Here is a 22,013-nt window from a genome sequence, read left to right on the forward strand (position 1 = left end):
TGCAAGAACCAATAGGATAGCGTCTTATAATGAAGTGCCTCTTTACACATGGCCCGTTTCTTAGTAAGTTTCTTTCTTCCGCTAACGTCGTTCGGTCGTGGAAGCTCTGTTTGTTTCACCTCAAGAACACCACGATTTTCGTCTTTAATGAAAAAAATCATGGCTTATTCCACGTATCAAAGTGGAGCCCCTAACACGCTGGATTTCAGGATGTATTTTCGTAAGTATTACAAAATCTGACAATTTTTTAGTCCTCTGTTCTGTCAGCCACATCGAAATGCCATCGCAAATCGAAATCGTGCAAGCCTCATCTGAAAAAATACTTGCACTTGCATGTATCAGTATCCCATGTTTTTATAATATAGTATTGTCGTTCAAGAGATGTCGAACTCTGAGCCATATTAAAGTTCTAGCGAGAAAACTGCATCGATTCGTTTCTGCATTGAAACGAGATCTCATGTCGCGTGGAATCCAATTCACTTGAATACTAATTCAACGGAAATCCGACTATATTGAATCAGACGTTTATAAATGTATGCGTTAGGGTTCGAGTCAAGCCCAAAACATGGCCTTTGAAATCAGTGAAAACTCCAGGTGTCAGGTGTCTTTCAAGTGACCGTGAAGGAGTGGGTAGCTGGGCGTGTATGGTTAGCCAAATGTTGCAAAATTCAACAACTTGCAACTTCATATTCAACAACTTATATTTATGTTTGACAACATATATTTATATTCAACATTTTACATTTATATTCAACAATGTGCATTTTCTTTCAACTTCAGCCAAATTCTTTTCATTCAACAAAAATATTTGTTCAACTTCAACCAAAAATAATTTCATTCAACAACAATATTTGTTCAACTTCAAACGAATAATTTTCATTCAACAAAAATAATTATTCAGCTTCTACCAAAATCATTTTCATTCAACAACAATATTTGTTCAACTTCAACCACAGTTATTTTTATTCAACAATAATAGTTATTCAACTTCTGTCATGCATAGTGATTTAATAACTTACCTTCTTTTATGACAAAGGTTTTGAAAGTTCCCGGACATTCAAAATATCGTCATTCAACAAAATTCCCCGTTCCTCCCCTCGAGCTACCCCGAATGCTGTTACAAATCCCTAGTGTTTTGGATACCCAAAACACTGAAAGCGTAAAACTGATGCAAGTGAAATCATCCACAATTCTGCTCAAAACCCATTTATCTTCTTATGAAGCTTTGTCTCAATAAATTAAAGCATTCTTTAGCTTGATATAAACATGATACATCTCTGAAAATAGTCACAATTCATAACAAACTGTCTGATCTGAGTCCGAAGTTATAACGACATACAAAACCGAATTCACATGCCAAAGATCCTTGTATGAACATGCGCTTGGTGCCTATCGATAACCCTTGAAATGCACGTTATTTTAAATGAGAAAGATGCTTTCTGGACCTACAATAGTGCGGCGATTAAAATCAGCATACGAATAAACAACCGTCACGCAATATGCAGGTCTCAAGCTGTGACTGACCTCTGTGTATGTTGCCTGTTGGAAATAAACTATGTATTAGACTTGTTTGTCGCTCTTTCCTTGACCATCCCTCCTAGTATACGTAGATTTTGCCGGCAAACAGTTCTCTATGCCATTAAAAAAGTTTTTTGTTTCGAAGACAAAACCGAAATAAATATAAATAAAGTATAGACAAGGGTAATCTTTGGATATAGGTAAAGTCTTAGACTTGTTTATTTCGCGCTCTTTCCTTGACCATCCTTCCTATTAGATTTTGCTATTGAAGCAGTTTTTTTCTTCGGAGACATCTATAAAACATGCAGATAAAGTAAACAAGACTAAGTCCTTTGAACACTGGGAAAGTGGGATACCCAAATCCCTAGTGATATGGGTGTCCTTTCCAATATGTTTGTTTGTTATCATTTCTTTAATTCAGGGTAGCCAAATCGACCGAGGATTAAAAGGCAAAGCAAACCTTTTATATCTTCAGTCGATTTGGCTAATTCTGGATGATTTCGCTTGCATCAGTTTTACACCAGATGCCTAGGGATTTGTGACAGCGTTCGGGGTAGTTTGGGGGGAGGGATCCATGGGGAATTTTGTTGAATGACAATATTTTGAATGTCCGGGAACTTTCAAAACCTTTGTCATAAAAGAAGGTATGTTATTAAATCACTATGCATGATAGAAGTTGAATAATTATTATTGTTGAATAAAAATAATTGTGGTTGAAGTTGAACAAATATTCAGTTAATGGTTTGAACCCAGGAGTATCAGTAGTTCGTATAGTGTGATCGTCCAGGTGAGTGTAGTTCTGAAAAGAACTGTTGTTGGTGACTGACGTTTCGACAACCTGAGTGGAAGTCATCTTCAGAGTCAAGTGAATAGCGTTTGTCAGTCGATGATGTTATACGTCTGGTCCGTTGAACGTGATTGGTCAGTATAGCCATGATGGTATTGGCTGAAAGACTCGTGTAAAGTTTGTCATCAGTCATTGGTGGGTTTCGATCTGTCTATTGTTAGTCAAGTAGGTCGATTTTTGGTCCGTGTATTGTTAAGTCGGTCTGTTAGAAGTCCGTTTGTCGGTTTCGTTTCTGTCGTGGATAAGTCGTTTGTAAGGCGCCGGTAGTTGTTGACATCTGTTAAGAGGCGTTTGTTTTAGGTTAGTGTACCAGCTTTCCAGAGTCAGTCATTGAAAATAGTTTGTACTATAGGTTAAGCACTGAGCAGAGTCCCAGTCAATGTTGTGGTTTGTCAGTTGATGATGTACAGCAATGTGATTGTTGGCATCACCATTTCTCTTGGCTCGTTTGTGTTCAGTCAGTCTCGTGTTAAGGTTTCTGCCAGTCTCACTAATCTAGGAAGCCTGGCAGTCGGAGCATTTGATCTTGTAAACTGCTCCCTGTCTGTCGTTAGGTTCGTCTCTGTCTTCCACATTGGTCAGTAAGTGTCGTAGCATAGTTGTAGGTTTGTGGGCTACACAAATGTTGTAGGCTGTAGGATCCGTGAGATGGTCTCAGAAGTGCCCTTAATGTAAGGTATAGTCACTGTAGTGACAGGTGTAGGGTTCCTGTTCGAAGCGTCAGCTTCAGTAGGTCGGTAAATGTTTCGTCTAATAAAGTCAGCGTTGTAGTTGTTTTTGTGAAAAACACGTTCAAGGTATGTGTTTTCGTCACGTAAGCTGTCCGGTGTGTCACAAACTAGTTGCGCTCGTCTTGTCAAAGTCTTTATAGTCATGGCTTTGTGTGAAGTCGACAAATCAAGACGCAAACTACAATCTACGGAGAACTTTATTGACGCTATTAAGACAGTACAAATACCTGACGACTACAAACTTGTGTCTTTTGATGTGAAATCACTGTTCACCAGTATTCCACTTCAATTGGCATTGCAGTGTACCGAGACCGCTATACAACAATCTACTGTTAAACTACTGTTACCTACAGAAGACAACATGGACTTACTGAACCTTTGCCTTACATCAACTTACTTTCAGTACAACGGTAAACACTACAAACAGTTGCACGGAACAGCAATGGGGTCGCCTGTTTCTGTTGTTGTCGCAGAAATTGTGATGCAATACGTGGAGGAACGCGCCCTTGCAACTTGCTGACAAATGATACCGCTTTGGTTACGCTACGTTGACGACACCTTTACCGCCGTTCACAAAGACGAAATTGACGATTTTCACGACCACCTAAACGAACAGAACGCCGACATCCAGTTTACTAAAGAGATCGAAGAAAATGGAAAACTTCCTTTTCTAGACTGTTTGGTAAGCTGCGACAACAACGAACTACGAATGACAGTGTACAGAAAACCGACGCATACCGACAGATTACTTGACAAATCATCCTACAACCTGACTTCACACAAAGCCATGACTATAAAGACTTTGATGAGACGAGCGCAACTAGTTTGTGACACACCGGACAGCTTACGTGACGAAAACAGATACCTTGAACGTGTTTTTCACAAAAACAACTACAATGCTGACTTTATTAGACGAAACATTTACCAACGTACTGAAGCTGACGCTACAAACAGGAACCCTACACCTGTCACTACAGTGACTATACCTTACATTAAGGGCACTTCTGAGACCATCTCACGGATCCTACAGCCTACAACATTTGTGTAGCCCACAAACCTACAACTACGTTACGACACTTACTGACCAATGTGAAAGACAAAGACGAACCTAACGACAGACAGGGAGCAGTTTACAAGATCAAATGCTCTGACTGCCAGGCTTCCTACATTGGTGAGACTGGCAGAAACCTTAACACGAAACTGACTGAACACAAACAAGCCACGAGAAATGGTGATGCCAACAATCACATTGCTGTACATCATCAACTGAAAAACCACAACATTGACTGGGACTCTGCTCAGTGCTTAACCTACAGTACAAACTATTTTCAACGACTGACTCTGGAAAGCTGGTACACTAACCCAGAACAAACGCCTCTTAACAGATGTCAACAACTACCGGCGCCTTACAAACGACTTATCCACGACAGAAACGAAACCGACAAATGGACTTCTAACAGACCAACTTAACAATACACGGACCAAAAACCGACCTACTTGACTAACAATAGACGGATCGAAACCCACCAATGACTGATGACAAACTTTACACGAGTCTTTCAGCCAGTACCATCATGGCTATACTGACCAATCACGTTCAACGGACCAGACGTATAACATCATCAACTGACAAACACTATTCACTTGACTCTGAAGATGACTTCCGCTCAGGTTGTCGAAACGTCAGTCACCAACAACAGTTCTTTTCAGAACTACACTCACCCAGACGATCACACTATACGAACTATTGAACAAATATTGTTGCTGAATGAAAATGATTTTGGTAGAAGCTGAATAGTTTTTTTTTTTTTTGAATAAAAATCATTTGGGTTGAAGCTGAATGAATATTGTTGTTGAATGAAATTATTTTTGGTTGAAGTTGAACAAATATTTTTGTTGAATGAAAAGAATTTTGGTTGAAGTTGGAAGAAAATGCGTATTGTTGAATATAAATATAAAATGTTGAATATAAATATATGTTGTTGAACGTAAGTATAAGTTGTTGAATATGAAAGTGCAAGTTGTTGAATTTTGCAACATTTGGCTAACCATAGGTGTGGAGGGGTATTGTTAAGGTGCATGAAGCGAAGAGCGGATGTACAATTCAATTCAGTTCAATTCTTTATTTACACTATCAAGCTGTGTTCTAAGAAAAATTACAAGGATCCCATAGGTTCCTAACCATGAAATCCTGGGTGCAGTGCTGATCACTTATGCTTATATGAAAAAAAGTTTTTCCAGTCGCCCAAAGGCAAAAGCCAGATTCCTGTGGCACCCGGGTGCTTCTAGAGTACAGCCCTGACTATAAAAGGCATTTACACACATTTTATATGGTAAAGTAATGAAAATAGTTAAAAATTGAGAAATATTTGCAGTAACAAAATAATATTCACATGTGAGCAGTGACCAAGTAGCAAGAGCTTTAATTTCTGGTTGGACATCGCCAATTGGTCAAGTCAATGGCGGCATAAAAAATTAATTTAGCTAAGCTAGACCTACATACACTACATTCACACTTAAATAGCAACAAAATCAAACAGCAAAATAAAATATAGCAGCAGCAAAGTCAAGTTTGATTATTCAGAAGGTGACATTTGTACTCTCTCTTAAAAACCATGGGAAAAAAGAACAGATTAGAACTTGACTTGCAAAATTAAACATAATCCAGCAGAATCTGTACTTCCTATACAGTCAAACTTAGAAATTTGAAAATGAGAACCCTGACAGTATTTGTTAAGCTGAAAGCAGTCGGCATCGTGCAGGCATTTTGTATCTTATTAAAACATCTCTTGAACCAAAACTTGTTTCCCTTGTGTCCATGCACAGTCTATTGAAAATCTACCACATGCTTCTTCAAAAATGGGTTAAAATTGTCTTATGAAAATAAGGTTGGGGAATGGTAAATGCAAGACTTTGTGAGAAGGCGAGACTAGTGTTTTTCTTGGCGAGCCTGAAACATTTTTACTTCTTCAATTACAAGACTGAGACTTCAAAGTGTTTGACACGCAAGCTTGAGACAGTCAGGTTTTAAGACATTCAGACATCATTTATGAGGAAAAAGCAAACAAACCAATCAGTCTTTGACACTCGTAAACAAAATTGAGACTGCAAGACGCATATAACCGCTAAAAAAAACAACTACGATACCCATGAAATTTGATGATAATTTTGCCAGGCCTATGGTTTTTGAAGGACCATTTGCCACCCCGAAAAATAAAAAAATTGTTTCCTTTCATGCAGACAAAACAAAAGCAAATCTGTCACCATATTTATCACTGCACATTTTTCCATGTTACTTACTGCAACCATTTTATTGTCAGGTGATGGCAATGGTCAAGCCATCTCTCCCTTCCACGATATTCCATTGTTTGCCAATACTGAGGTAGGTACTGTAGTACATTTAACAATCGTTAACATTAGTGTACAAAACCATATCAGGACTCTTATGCATACTTGACGTACATGATTGTAGCTTTTTTGTTTCTTTTTTTGTTTTTGTTTTGTTTTTTGTTTTTTGTTTTTTGTTTTTTGTTTTTTTGTGGCAAAAAATCAGCTTGAGGGATTGTGATTTTGTTAGACGTTTTTTTTATCGCACATTGTGTACATTTTTCTCATTAAAATTATCGCATGCTTTAAATATCAAGATTGTTCAACTGGATATATAATATAGTATTAATATGTACTAAACATTTGTTATTTATTTCATTTTGAATTGAAGAAAACAATCTGCAACATGGTTGTTGAAGTTCCAAGATGGACAAATGCCAAAATGGAGGTGCAGCAGCTGTATATATAATATACTCTGATAGAAATTATATACGAACCGCTTACGTAGAGTGATGGCTCTCAGAGAAGTTACTTACGCCTACTAAGACTTCATTAAATTTCATGAATTTTGTAAGCATGTGGTAAAACCAGCTTAAAGTGAACTTCCTAGAAGGACCTCTCTGATACCTTACACGGATCACCTTAGACCTGCTAGCACTTAAAGGTTTAGGAAAGGAAGCTTAAGAGTCATTGTACATGTAGCATGTTACATGTTCTTAGTTTTGAATTTCTAAATTTTGGTATCACAGATTTTCACAAAGGAAACCCTGAATACTCATATTGAATTTCCTAATTTTGATGTGAAAGATTTCTACAAGGGAAGGCTTGAATATTTCTTTCTTTCTTTCTTTTTTTTTTTTCTTTTTTTTTTTTTTTTTTCAATTTCAAAATTGTGGTGTTACAGATTTCTACAAAGGAAGCCCTGAATCCTATTAAGCAGGACTGTAAAAAGGGAAAGCTCAGATTTGTCCATAACTGCTTCCCATATCATGGATACATATGGAACTATGGAGCCTTGCCTCAGGTACACTAAACAGTTAGCTTTTAATCTTGTACCATTTAGTGTGGACAGGCTTGAAAAAAAAAGGCACAAAGTTTTTTTCTAGTGTTGTCAGGCTTGAAAAGATTAAAAAGATAAGAACACATGCAAAACCTTTTTGTACCTGCACATATCAATTTTATAGCACCCAGTATAAAATGAGGCTCGTCTTTACTGTTCTTCTGCCTTCCAAACAATTTGACAGTTAGATAGGTCAAGTCTGTAAATGGGCCAAAGAAGCCAACACTGCCAAAAATCCCGGGTTTTATCACATTTATAAGCAACTAGGAACTCCCTCAAGGATGGGATCAAATGATAGTCTATTTCAACAAGTTACCTAAAAACGGTTTGTCAGGTTAACCTCTTGTTGATGGGTACCCATTTATACTCAATCCCGAATGGAGAGATTCACTGTAAGAATAGTGTCTAGTTGTTCTAGAACATGCTTGCAATAACATCATCAGATAGTTGCCACAAATTTTTTGTGCCAGAAGTTATTAGTTATTGTTGGTGTAAATGGCTGATTTTACACCTTTTCTAATAATCCCAAGACTGGAATAACTCAGCAGGGTAGCCAGCAATTGGAATATACAGTGGACAGTGATCTTCACCAGCAACTGGCTACCTTTGACAACCCTGCGTAAGGCCCTGGCACTCCAACCAGACCTCTTCATGCAGAGTTCTACCACCCGAGCCATTAGGCTGCTTTCAAGGGTTTCATTAGGGAGTTTATGAAACCACAATGGCAACGCCGAGGATAACGTCGATCGAAAAATGAGTTTATAGTTTACCTACGAATCTCGCGATACTCTTAAGTCATTCACTTTGTTTGTCACTGACAAAACTATCGCAGAAGTATGTCCAGAACACTGCGATAAATTTGAAATAAAAATTTAAAAAATTAGCCGTCGTGGTTCACGTTCACCGAGCAATGCAAAATTTGGTCATTTCACATCATTGTCTTGTAGAGGACGGCAAAGAAATGTACTGAGTATTATAATGCGCGAGCACAGCCATTGTACTGCTCATTAATTCTTTTGTTCAGTGACGTTCCTGTTGCCGTTGCCATTGTGGTTTCATAAACTCCTCATTAAGGGTCAGGCAGTGCACAAATTGACTTGCTGAGAGGATGATTTTGCCCACCTGGTTTGACCATCTAGAGGAAAGTTTTTCTTATAAAGCAGTTTAGTTGTAAAAGTGTTGCCGCCTGCGAAAACGTGTTGTCCACTTGCAGAAAACGTTAATGAAACAACTGTCAGCTTTACATCTTTAGTTAATAATTTGTCAATGGCATGGCTATGTTGATTTCAGACCTGGGAGGATCCAAGCCACAAAGATGAAAACACCTGCTGCATGGGTGACAATGATCCTATAGACGCTTGTGAGATTGGGACCATGGTGGGTGCAATGATGTAATGTCATCCTCATTAGTCTGATTTAACCAGATCTCTAGTGCTACATACACATTATTCTTCCATGTGGAATAATGAGGTTAAATGCATTAGTGGGATTTGATAAATAGTCCAAGCTTTTATAGTGAAAATTACCATTCTGATGCTAGTCCTACAGAAATATATGAATAACTGTAGAAAAAAAAAACATGTCAAAGAACCCTAATTTTCTGCCTATTGATGAACAAAAGAAAAAGTTTACGTGTTTCTTTTATTTATAAGCAATAATGTCATTGGAATTAAGAATGCAATATTAAAAACATCTACCCATTTGCAAAATATTCAGATTGCCACAAGAGGAGAGGTTAAGCAAGTAAAGATTTTAGGGACTGTCGCAATGATTGATGAAGGTGAAACAGACTGGAAGTTATTCTGCATTGATGTGAATGATCCTTTAGCCAAAGAAATGAATGGTAAGGATGAAAGTTATTTTATTAGTACAAATTATGCCCTTTGCTACCATTTGAAGTCGAAACTGCAGGTCTGCTAGTTACCTTCGCCTCAAACTCATAAGTAATTCATTACGGTTAAACAAGGAAGTCATCACCATGACAATGTTTAGATTTCCCTGTCTTCTTCTTCGTTTTAGTCTCGATTGAGAAGATATATCAAACACTCAAGACAAATATTTGACCAAATTTCCAAACACCTTGAAGTTCATCATAAATACTCAGCTATGCATCATATTTTCAACTGTCTTCTTAGTGTTTGAAAATGTGGTCAAGCACAGTCTTTGATGTTTGACATACTACTACAAATGCCAGCATTAAGGTCAAAATTCTCATTACTTGTTCTTCAGATGTTGAAGACATTGAAAAGCATATGCCAGGACTTCTGCAGGTATTTAATGAAAAACAATAAAAAAATACAACTATGTAAAATATTATTTGCTTTATTTTAACAAAAAGAGGGCAAGCACACATCTAGATCATGATTCCATTACTTTGTAGGCCACAGTTGACTGGTTCAAGATCTACAAAATTCCAGCTGGTAGTGCCGAAAACAAGTTTGCATTCAATGATCAAGCAAAAAACAAGGTACATGTACATGAGGCATTATTTTATCATTTGAACTTCTTTTCTCAACAAGGATCACATGATTTCAGTCAATAAAGAAACTCTTTGGGTTTCAAAGGTTGCTAGATAAACTTACAACTGGGCACTATTTTTCTCACTGTATAAAGTTCACACCTCTTGGAAACAAGATCACTTGATAGACCTAAGATTGTAACTATCTCTTTTCCCCCAGTCTTTGTAGATACATGTTATTGAGTGAAAAGTTAAAAAAAGATATTTGAGACAAATTTGCCGAACAGGTCTCTTTCTTTCTTTCTTTTGGGGGCATTTTCCTGCTTGATGGTCAGTAAAAATAAACGATTAATTGAGGGGCTACATTTATTACTACATTTATTATAATCAGAAATATGTGGTAACAAATTATTTCAGGCTCAGGTTCCGTATGGAAATTTTCCTCTGATATTTCAATATTAAGTTCTTCAGGAGAGTTTTGTTGTAAATCGAGACAACACCTGTTAGTCAATGATTAAAATTGTAAACAGAAACGAGAACATTTTGGCATGATTGATCCGGGCTGAACCCTGCCCTGGCCGTCCACAATATCTTTTAGAGCCTAAACCTTGAACTGCATATTATAGAAGCGACGTGACAGTTCAGGCATCATCTTTAGTAAACTGTGTCAGTCTTCTCCATCCTAAACCATTATTATATCTTTAGTGATTTTTCATCTTAGTAAACCATTATTTTCAAGTTTCCTTCAATTTAAAGGTAATTTTGTATGTTGCCAAAATATTTCAAAAATACTGGACTGAGCTCCCTTAAAGTTCGGGAGGAGCCCTGGAAAATGTTTGTTTTTTGAAAAGGGCACAGTGTTGTTCTGTAGCCATCTGATCCCAGATGGTGTGGAAATTAATTACGCAATGTGAGCTTATAAAAACGTATTTTACAAAGTACAATTAAATCTTACAGTGAAATTATTTACCAGTGTTCTGCCTAAATTGTAGGAGTTTGCCATGAAGATTGTCAATGAAACACATGAGCATTGGAGAAAGCTTGTCCTCAAAGAAATTGAGAATAAGGCAGGGCTAGCATGGTAAGAAATCCTTCTGTTGTGCAGTTTCTGAAATTATGGACATTAGTGCATTTGTTATATACCTCCAAACTCAATTACGTTTTGCAATTGAAGAAGAACATGTCACGTGTCATGGGTCAAAACTCACCAACTTCTTAGGGTGAACAAAACTCACTAACTCCCTAGGGAAACAACAACTCAAACTTTCGACTCGCACGTGATCATGTCATGCACCTTGAAACCGTGGCAAGTTTGTGTGCCACTAAGCATCAACCAAACAATTTTTGTTTTTGGTTTGTTCTATTTTTTAAGTTGGGAAGTATAGCAAATCACTTAATGACTGGCCCCATGGGAAACCATGAGTTAGTTTTGTTTCCCCAATGTGAGGGCTTAAGGGAAATAAAACTCACTGTTTCCCTTGGGGCTAGTCATTAAGTGCTTATTAAGTACCACATGAAATTATAACTCAGTAGCTCTCATTTGAATGGTCACACACTGGGGTTGTATCCAAAATCTTTTACGTTAGAACATTTTTTGTTCGAGTTTGTGCAGCATAATTGACTTGAGGTTTGGCCCTTGTGGCAATGTTGAGATTTTGATTTGATTATAATCATGGTCCACAGACCTCTTGCGGGCAAAGCCGAAGGCAAATTGAATAGCTAATCAAAGAAGAGAATCATTCGAACTTGGTCAGATCTCACCGTAGTCTTCGTCGAGATTAACCTGAGTAGCGAGATTAACTTAAAAGTATTTAAGGTGTGTTATCACTTTGGGAGCTTTTAAAACTCCTATGACTCCATTAACATATTATTGACGTTTGATGTTCCTTCCCTCTCTCTCAGCAAAAATGTCACGGTAGATAATTCCCCTTACAAGATGACCGCTGAAGAAGCAACGGGTATTATAAATCATGTGAGTCATTTTTCGTCTTGCTTTATTTATACGCTTACAATTTTAAATTGAAGCACAATTCTTCCATCTAGTATTTTCACGTGATGTCATGGCAGTATTTTTGGCGTTGGAAAAAATTAAAGTTTTCCCGCTGCAGTTTGGTAATTGAGTTCCATGGTTATGCAAACTTTTGCTATAGTGAGGAACACCAACATGAGTGCCATATGCACATGGCGTTTGCGCGGAAAGGCCTATTTTGAGGGGTGTGCGAGAGTGAGAGTACGTGCGCGACGAGAAGGATTGCTTTTCCCCTTTCGTGCTTGCCTCCGCCCGTGCGCGTCTACTCGCTCTCGCGCTCTCGCGCGCTACTGGAAGTCCTCGTACCCTTTTCACTCGAGTTCCTGCCACGTGGGCTAGGAGAATTACTGTTGAAGTAGTGATATCCACATCTTGAGAGACGATAGTTCGCCTTTAAATTTGTTAGTTTGTTAGATGTCTTATCTAGAAGACTATTAGGTCATTGTGCTTTCAGTCAATTGAGTTTCCTTTTTATTTTTTAGGCGGCGGCACCTGCTGAAGCAAAAACCATCGACCCTTCTCTTGAAGGTAAGTGTTGCGATTCCTTCAATATCAAAATATCAATTCTTAGTAATTGTTTTATAGATATTAATAAAATAACGGGATTTTTCTTATTCCTATTTTTTTTTTCATCTCACTTGTGAGAGATAGCCTCAGCACTCGAAGAAACAATTCGTATCCCAGTGCGGGCATGGAATGTCCTTTATATATCTTCCGTTTGAGGTGTTAGGACAATATTGACCTTTAGTTGGTATTGTTAGGGGAAGTTTTAAGCTTGCAATGTTAAAGATTTTGGTTAACTTGGCAAATGTACTACAGTTTTGTTTTCCTGGCCAGTCACCGTTCTCTAACCAGTCAGAGCTGATACGTTTGTGTAGTTGGCCAATCAGAAGCATGCCAAAGTCAAGCGCGGTTTGGCGCACGCGATTTTTCCCGCGCTTTTCGTTGGCTACAATTCTGTGAGTTCTGAGTTCGACGTGCGTCAACTTATTGTGACTAACTTGTCTCAGCGCTTTTCACGGGTTTCATATTTTCGTAGATATTTATATACTTTTGATGCAAATAAAGTTGTTGTAAATAATGTCCGCGGACAAATATCCAAGCATATTTTCGCGCCAACTGGAAGTTGTTGTTTATTTGTAGTTCTGTTTGGTTTATTGTGCTATGCTTTGTGTCCGTTCTTAGTGACTCGATGAGGTAACTTTGGTCTGTATGATTTTCCGTTTGATTTTTTATTTTTACGCATTTTTTCCGTTCTTTTTTCTTAACAGTGGACAGATGGCACTATGTCAAAAGACCAAAATTGTAAGAATTTGTAAAACGTCGTCCTGGTCGAACACAATGTCATGGGACTGTGCATGGAAATGCATTCAGCTTTCGTACAAGACGTCAAGTTGACGAAATAATTTGTAAACAGAATTTCACTTGCTGGCTTAAGTCAATAAATTTGAGAAAGAAGGATATCGTAGAGTGTTGTTAGTTGCCCCTTGAATCGTCACGCGCTTTTCCTTGTGAAACGTTGCGTGACAGTTCAAATGTCCGTTATTGAGTGTGTACTTTGCAACCGTTACGGTCGCCTGTTTAAAGGGTGGAATAGGGGCGCTCGATAAATAAAAGTCGAGTTTACCTTCAGTGTTAAATTTGTTACAGTCGAACCTCCGGTTGCGACCAACTCTCTTAATTTACCACCTCTCCTCAGCGACCAGTTTTCCAAAATACCAAAAGTTTCCAAGTCAAATCACTATAGTTGGAACCTGTTTTTGGCGACTACCTCTCTTAAGCGACCGGGACTACTTTTAGAGCTTAAAGTTTGACATTTTCTTTTGTTTTTATTTCCGCTCTGTAATATAGAGCAGAAGTAGGCCTGTCTCTGCAGTTACCATATGCTAATGAAGCAAAATTTTGGCGCAATATGGTCTAAACTTTCGCAAGCGATTACCTAGGCTTGACATTTTGGGTGATCGCTTACGGGAGATTCGACTGTATTTGGTTTGTATGCAGTTAGCTAATGTGAGGTCTGGAACCGAGAAACCTTTGGAAATAATTGCTAAGTTTTGGATAATTGTGCTGGTCGCTTTATGCTCAGAGCGACATGTCATTTTCCGAGAATATCCGATCTTTTTTTGCCGTCCCAGACCCCATCTCCTCAAGACCTCAAACAATGCATCTGTTTTCGCCTTGTGCATCGCTTGGGGGGACTAAGTTATGTTCATCAACTCAGTAAAAGGACCTCCCACGGGGGAGGGGTAACATATTCCCTTGATTACTTGAAAATTTCACTTTTTCGCCTTTGATCCCTATTAATTAATACATTGTTTCCTAAAATGTTTTTGACAAAGTTCCCTTTGATTTTAAGATGTCCTTTGTTCCTCCGGATAAATCCCAAAAACATCCCTTGTTCCCTTGACATAAATGAACATGTTCCCTTGTTCCCTAAAACCCCTGAGGGCCCCTCCAGTGGGTAGCACGGCGTTAAGTTCTAAAACGAAATATTAATAATTCACAGTCGTGGTTCACGTTTTCCAGAAAACGCAAATTTGTTATTTTTCTTTGTTTTGCAAAGGGAGTCTGAAATAAATCAAGATTTATAACTCACGTACGCAGCAATTGTACTGCGGACGTTCTGCGTATCTCTGATTGCGTAAACTCCCTATTATCACATGATCATATATAAGAGCTAAAATGGTACATATGATGAAGCCGGAAAATAGGGATAAGGACTTCACAAAAGGGGGAAATCCTTCAGACCCACATTTGGGTGCATAGGGCCATTTCCACACGACACTTGAACATGTGTCTACGAATTTGCAGAGTCCTTCTACCTCGATGATACGGGACTTTGACACTAGAAATCGAAAGCACACTTTCTATATATAAAGTCAAGAGAATTGTATCGTACCTGGCATGCAATTCGTATAGCTTTTTTTCTCACAATAATGTGTTGTCGGTTCCAGTTTCCTACGAAAAGCGACGGCCTCAAATGGCCGTGACAAAATATGGGATGGTGATTTCTTTATCGTTTATATAAAAAAATGAACATAACGGCAGTAAATGGCCAAACCCCAAAAGGTCAATGAACAATTAAGGGATTTTGTCAATTTCCTGTTCCAAACCTTTAGAATCAAAGACATTGGTTTTGATATCAGGTTTTTTTGTGTACACGTGTGAACGAGAGAGTTGATCAACGAAAAACCATCTGTCATTTACGTCACAGATACTCTCTTTCAATGTCTCAATAATAAGTCCCGTAGATTCCTTGTAGTTTTTCCGTTACTTTCAGAAATTGTCTATTCGAATTTAAAACGATGGTAAATTCAATGTTTTTGGGTTTTTGTCGGACAACATAGCTGACTAAATATGTAAAGCACACAATTTTGTCTGCGAGTCGAAGGTATCTCAATAACAGTGAATATGTTGCCATGCAACTTTTTTTTAAAAAGATATTGAGGTAATTTGAGATTAATTCAGTGCTGCTAAAGGTGGTTTGTACAGTGTTTTGAACTAAAGTGAATTGGAAACAAGTCGCCGGATGTTGGACACCATACCAAAAGCCTTGTTTTGAGCTGAAAAGAACGTTACCAGGAGGCGACCAAGCCATCAACTTCATCTACTGATTTTTCGTTCAGTTTATTACAATTTCTTTTTACAGCAGCAGACACAACACGTACATGGGGTCGGCAATTGGAATAGCGAGAGGGACGGACAGCCGAAATAAAACCTGCGTTACACAGCTGAGGCAAGAGAATGTCCGACTTCAGGCAAGGATCGAAAGACTATCTGCGGAAGCGTCTCGGTTGAAAGCTGAAATAAACGCCATGCTTAAAGACAAGGAGCTGTTAACATGCAGCATTAATGGCGAACATATTCACCACTTTTCGCCGACAAACGGTGAGGCATTGTAAATATTTAAACTGTCGTTGTTTCAGGGATTAAATGAAAGTAGAACAGCCATAATTAGAACGTTAAAACATTGTTACGACAGCGTGATATTCAACCCCAGTTTCAGCGGCGAAAAAAGAACTGGAGCTGTTCATATATTTTCGCTTTATATTACTAAAAACGAAAACTTCCTTGCGACAAAGAAGTGCATGGGCTGTTTAGTGTTCATTTGCCGATCATTATTACTTTATTTTCTTTATGTTTGACATTTATTCATTTTAATGTTGTGATAAATATATTTTTAAATAAATTTCAAAACACCGCCTCAAACGAAACTTAGGTGAATTTTGTGTGTTTCCTAAATATTCACAAATTCTTTTATGACTGATCTCCCATTTCATTTTTCGAACTTGTTGATCATGAAAGCGCCGATAACTAGCTATAGAAACTTAGAACAGTTTCTCTTTTTACCTGTCTCTCAGGTCTCGAGTATAATTCACTCTTCGCTCCGAAATGCAAAACTAAAGCGGATTGAATCGAAGAAATACGGTTAAAACCGAACAACACTCGAACGATCGTTTTTACCAGGTCTATCATTGCTCGCTATCCGTCAAACTTCATCGATGAGAATAACTTAATTGACTCAAGAAACGCAAAATATTTTAGTTAGAATTTACAAATTCATAAAAAAGTTGTGCAAAACAGCCGGTGCTGTATTTACTCTATTTGATTTTTATTTTTTGCCTTTAAGGCATCTTGTTCTAAAATTCTCTCTTTTTTAACTGCGCAACCAGTCTAAATTGTTGTTTGTGTAAGTTTACTATTGCGTATATTTAACGGAAACTAGGAAACGGCAGTGTTCTTTAAAAAAAAGCAAGCAGCTGGAAATAACCTGTGTCGAATGAAATCACCTGCCATCATGTACAGTGTGAGGCCCAGTTCTCGGCCGGGCCCAGTCCTCGGCCACCTTTTGTTCAGCGTTCATTTTTCGCGCCACAAATGAATCTGAATAAAAAGCGATTGTTTCCAAAGGTAGCTTGATTCCTTATCTTCCGTTCTGCCGAGCTTTGTTTCGTCCTGCCGAGTTTTTCTGTGAGCACGTCGAGGTGACGCGAAGGCAGGTGAATTTGGTTTCCCCGAAAACGTGTTTGTTTACGGCTACTCGAATTACATGGTTTAATTAAAAGTTTATATTTTGTCCGTCTAGAAAGCCCAAATGAGCCAATATCTTGGCATAAAAGACGTAGAGTGATAAAACTATCTGTGAAATGTAAACTTTTCCTGGCCTGTTCAGTTCTTTGACCTAAATTCACTCCTCAATATTTCCTTAGTACTTTTGCGTATTTACCTATTCTCGGCCACCCTGCTCACCTTCAACATTAAAAGCGCTCATAGTTTTGTGTGGAGTATTCGTGTCAAGTTAGTTATAAAAATAAAGCTGTAATGGGATGGCATGTTGGAAACTATGAGCTCTGATCATGACTTAACCCCGTTTTAAATACCCAACTCTTTTTTAGCTTCGCGTGACTGCACTTAAGAGAAAAACTAGGTGTGCAAAAAAACTTCCATTTCTAACATGAAACAAACCTCTTTAAGGATAATTTGTGATCGAAATATCAAAACACAAGCCTTATAAGTGATTTAACAACAAAAAATGGTAATAAAGCGTTGTTTATTCTGAGGAATCGCGTCCACTCTTTTGTGGCCGAGAACTGGACCCGCTGGCCGATAACTGGGCCCACGAACGAAACCTCCATTTTCGTTATTAACCGGGAGAAAAAAACGTTGAGCAGTCGATAGCTCTACATGTGTAAACTGAATGCTGAAGCTAGTTGCTCGTGAAATTTTAAGTCCTTACGGCTATTCCAAGGTAAGAAATACAAGTTTACGTTTTTTGTGGCCGAGAACTGGGCCCCATACGGTATTGTCAGGAAAATTCGCAAGCTGTACAGAATGCTCGTAAGATTGTGCACTTGACAGCCGTTAAAGTAAAACTGTATCAGTGGAGAAGAATTTTACCAGCAAATGCAAGAGTCGACAAATTATTCTGTCAAGGGAGGCTGAGAAATGGAGAGAAAATTCGCTGGTTAAAGGTTAAAGGTGTTACTCTCGAAGAAGGACATGAAGCAATTTCATTTATCTTACAAGAAAACCGAAATCAAGAGCTAGATCATAGTCTCGAATTTTTATACCGATTAGATCTGCTGCCTCGATTGTTCGTTCGCTTCAGGCTCGCTCATTGTGACAGAAAAAATGCCACTATAGCGCTTCAGTACTTCCACTTTATGCTGCAAGAGAGCGACAAAGAAAAGTACTCAAAAACTCAAGGTATACAGAAAGGCATAAAATATCGCTCGCCGCTTTTGAACTATAAGCTTTAGTCTTTTATATCGACAAGAACAAGTTAGAACGCGCTTGACAACTATTCCTCTTTTATTTTCTAGCGGATGACACAGGAATAGCAAATGAGCACGAAATTGCAACTTCTCAGACTAGCTTGACTGAAAACGTCCTTCAATTAGAGCTAGAGACTCTGAAGAAAGAGAAGCAAGAGCTGATCACCGAGCTGGAAGACCTAAAGACCAAGGATGCTTGTGCAGCAGGAGGTAATGTTGCTGTCTGCGGCGTGAAGAATGGATCAGAACAATGCACAATGAAGTAAAAATACAGCCAGCTTTTGAACGCTGTAAACTCTGACGTCTTTCAACAAAAGGCCATACAAGTAACTAAAAGTATATATGAAAACTTGTAAGGGCATATCATATGAGAGAATCTTCGACTATTTGAAACTTTTTGTACAGTTCCACCCCGAACCGCGAAGGGCAGTTTGACATGGGCAAGCGGTGCAGCACGCCCGCAATTTTCTCGCACTTTCTAAAACTTCATCGTATGTCCATATGGAAATTGTTTCACACAATATTGTAGCCTGTCACAGTCGATTGCCGAGGAGTGAAATCGCTCTGCACTTCTCCAACAGTGTGAGAAATAATTTCAACGAGTGTCGATCCATTATATCTGCAAAATTGCGCGCAACTATTTCAACGCGTGTCAACTATCTAGAACATTTCTTGCAACAATTTTAACTCGACAGTGTAAAGCAGTAAGAATCAATCTTCTATTCCTACGCTCAGCGTAGAACTTTCCTTCAATCGAATACATTGTAAACTGTAACTGAAGCCCTTGTTCAGTGTCACTTCTTCTTGTATCAGTTAAGAATAGTATCTTAATTTGAACGAAGTTTACTTTCGCTACCTCAAAATCCCGAATATAAACCCAGGGCGTAATTTCATTCTAATCCTTTCATTTCGCTTTGTTGGATAAACTATCGAGGAAGCTTATTATCGAAGGGGGTGGGGTGGGAAAGCGAGCCTTGTTACCAGAAAGAATCTCAATTGTGTTTCAAAAATGATTGGGTTAATTTTTTTTCACAAGATGTTGAGATAATTGGAAACATTTCTTGTACCTGAGAGAATATCGCGTGGTGAAAGTATAACGACATAAACATGAGAAGACGCACACGGCTTGTACTTTAAGTATCCCGGAGAGCTCCATACAATTCCTTATACTTTTAGTACAAGAAATTGTTAAGCATTATCTTAGGGCGCTCCAGGTTTCTTCACCCTATGATACCAACGAGGTGTTATAATCTGTTATGCCGACGATCGTCTGTCAGAAAAATATTAATTTTTGAAAGTAAACCAGAGACGAACAGCGGCGCACACCGGCTTACATATGTCAACGAGCAATTAAATGCAGTGTGCTGTGCGAGTCATTCGTGACGCTCTACACTCTGGAATAAAAGCATTATTAGATCATGTCCAAAAGAACGTGAGCAGTGGGGAAAAACATGGAAGGAAAAAAGACGTGAGAGAGGAAGCGTAATGAATGTTGAAACTACGGCGAGGGCGGAAATCCTGATAAAACAAGTATTCGCGCAAATGATGTACGAATTACCAGAATTTAATGCACAACACGAAATCATCCTCTCCTTCTCTACTCAAACCAAGATTTACGATCTGAACTAAAAGATAACCAGGAGCCTACAAACGCATGCTCAAGTAAAGAGACGCGCAAGGGCCGACTAACATTTCTTGCTTACTCCATCAAAGTCATCACGATCAACGCTGAGCTTGCATTGAGATGCTTGTCCGGAAGTAAAGGGACGCTCGATTCATCAATCTAAAACAGATCTTGGAATTAAGCCGAAATGATCTGGGAGCGAACTACACTTAACAATTTTCTAAAAAATAACGCATCACACTCTTTCTTTTTTTCATAAGAATATTGTTTTTCCGGCCCAGGCTGAATACTCCTATTTTTCTGCTGATTTTAGGCTGAAAATATTATTGTAATATTCCTAACTTATGACATTTACGTAACAATTACAAGTGCTCCATTGCTGTTCATTGCAATCAGTATGGTCAAAATGTCATGTCATACGACAAGAAAGAATTTATCATGAAAAATTTTGCTGTTTAGCTCATGTCTTTTGCATTGTACATATTTTTTACTGTACAAACACATTACATGTACCGCTCATCATTAAACATTTGGCTATCGCTAGTGAAGAGTGTTTCGTTTGTTAGCAAGTTTTGCCGTTTAGAGAAAGGAATAATTTTATACAGTTAAGTAAAAACATCATTGTATTGTTTTTACAGATTTTCAACGCATGAAATTGTATTATTTTCACAATTTCAGCCTCAGGTTTATTCTTAAAATATTCTTTAAATTTCGCAAATTTCAGCCTCGATATTCTTATAAAACATATTCTTTAAAAAAGAAAGAGTGTATATGCACTACTTGATGAATTTCATTTATAGTCACAAATACCTTTATCTTGATTGTAAATAAATAATCTCTAATTTATCTATAAATTTATCTTTATTTGAGTCTCCACAATTAGTTATCTAAGCTTAATACTCCGAACAGTCTTTTTGCCCTCCGCTATTGAGAAGAAATGTCACACAATTACATAGCCGTGGGGAAAGTTAGGGCCCGGGGTGAGGAATCACTTAGTACACAAAGCAAAGTTTGTCAGTGCTTTAAGTGACCTCGCACGGCTACCAATGACTTCAAGGTGTTCGCACGCGCTGCGAAAACAGACCTTAAAATTTCGAAAGTAACGACCGAGAGTGGTGAAACCCTCCCACATCCCCAGAAAATAGTGGAATCAAGGATCAAAAGTATAATTTATTTTTCCTATCAATTAAGAGCGGCAAACTGATGACGATACAACAAGGGAAGGTATAGTGTAACGCTTACTATGAACATTAAGAAACGTCATGTTGCGCAGTGTTAAAACAAAACCCGTAATATTTTTCTCAAGTAACAGGAACTAACAGAAACTTTTCTTCAAATTATAATTACTTCAATCAACAACTTCATCACATTACTAAAAGGAGGGCGTTAAAAGGAACGTTTCTTGAAATTAAAATTGAAAACTTAACCAGCACACCGAGATATATTTAAGGGCCTGTTTACAGGGAGAGAGAGGTCTACTCTAGCAAGCGTGTTAACCCTAGCTGGAGGGCAAAAGATAGCCCGGGTTTACAAGAAAAATTTTGGTGTAACCCTACAACCCGAGCGCGGGACAACTTAATGCGCGATTACACTCAAAGGGTCTGGAAACAAGTAGAAAGTTAACCCAGGTAGGCGGGTTAACCCTACCTGGAGTGTTTACAAGGGAAAAAGTTAGCCCGCCTGCCAGGGTAACCCTAGCACGCAGATAGGGTAAACCGCCTACTCGTTTAACCCTAGCTAGCTGCCTTGTAAAGACGACGAAGAAAACAAGAGAAAATGTGTGAGTGCTAGGGTAACCCTCTCTCCTTGTAAACAGGCCCTATGAATGGTCTACCTGATGAAGAGCCCACCCAAAAGGCAGCAACCACGACAGCGACATAAATTTGAACTGGAACACGAAGGATTTCATCTCATGTTTTAAAAAACTGTTTTCACGAGTTTAATACACCCATAGAGAAATACATGCTGCCCTGTTCCCATACCTTTTGGAAAAAGCCCCAAGGTAGCTGCGAGTTCCGTCTAACTTAAGTAGAAAAAGAATCACCTTTGAACACAGCCTCAAAGTTACTTAGCCTCAGATGTAATGAAGGATCGGCTGTACAGTGGCGCGAGTGGTGTGTAATTCGTATGAAAAATGCTAAAAG

General features: G+C 38.3%; 2 protein-coding genes across 2 annotated transcripts; both read left to right on the plus strand.

Annotated features, from left to right (window-relative positions):
* Window positions 1-39: 39 nt before the first annotated feature.
* On the plus strand, window positions 40-13,431 carry LOC110065654 (uncharacterized). The gene is made up of 12 exons (XM_089270905.1): window positions 40-220; window positions 6,417-6,478; window positions 6,815-6,871; window positions 7,328-7,447; window positions 8,774-8,860; window positions 9,200-9,326; window positions 9,713-9,753; window positions 9,864-9,950; window positions 10,934-11,022; window positions 11,844-11,913; window positions 12,453-12,498; window positions 13,242-13,431. Exons 1-12 carry the CDS (start codon window positions 49-51, stop codon window positions 13,277-13,279), a joined length of 996 nt encoding a protein of 331 aa, XP_089127031.1. The 5' UTR covers window positions 40-48; the 3' UTR covers window positions 13,280-13,431.
* A 1,691-nt stretch (window positions 13,432-15,122) lies between these two features.
* On the plus strand, window positions 15,123-20,100 carry LOC110058167 (uncharacterized). The gene is made up of 2 exons (XM_020764749.2): window positions 15,123-15,858; window positions 18,294-20,100. Exons 1-2 carry the CDS (start codon window positions 15,639-15,641, stop codon window positions 18,509-18,511), a joined length of 438 nt encoding a protein of 145 aa, XP_020620408.2. The 5' UTR covers window positions 15,123-15,638; the 3' UTR covers window positions 18,512-20,100.
* Window positions 20,101-22,013: the final 1,913 nt, after the last annotated feature.

Source organism: Orbicella faveolata, unplaced genomic scaffold (genome assembly GCF_042242905.1).
Source record: "Orbicella faveolata isolate gen_17 unplaced genomic scaffold, um_ofav_v1 contig_34, whole genome shotgun sequence".
NCBI classification, from domain to species: domain Eukaryota; kingdom Metazoa; phylum Cnidaria; class Anthozoa; order Scleractinia; family Merulinidae; genus Orbicella; species Orbicella faveolata.

Coding starts and splice junctions, on each gene's coding strand:
- LOC110058167 (XM_020764749.2), top strand. CDS start 15,639: ATGGGGTCGGCAATTGGAATAGCGAGAGGGACGGACAGCCGAAATAAA. Junction 15,859..18,293: donor CCACTTTTCGCCGACAAACG/GTGAGGCATTGT, acceptor TTTATTTTCTAG/CGGATGACACAGGAATAGCA.
- LOC110065654 (XM_089270905.1), top strand. CDS start 49: ATGGCCCGTTTCTTAGTAAGTTTCTTTCTTCCGCTAACGTCGTTCGGT. Junction 11,023..11,843: donor AATAAGGCAGGGCTAGCATG/GTAAGAAATCCT, acceptor CCTCTCTCTCAG/CAAAAATGTCACGGTAGATA. Junction 12,499..13,241: donor CATCGACCCTTCTCTTGAAG/GTAAGTGTTGCG, acceptor TTTTCTTAACAG/TGGACAGATGGCACTATGTC.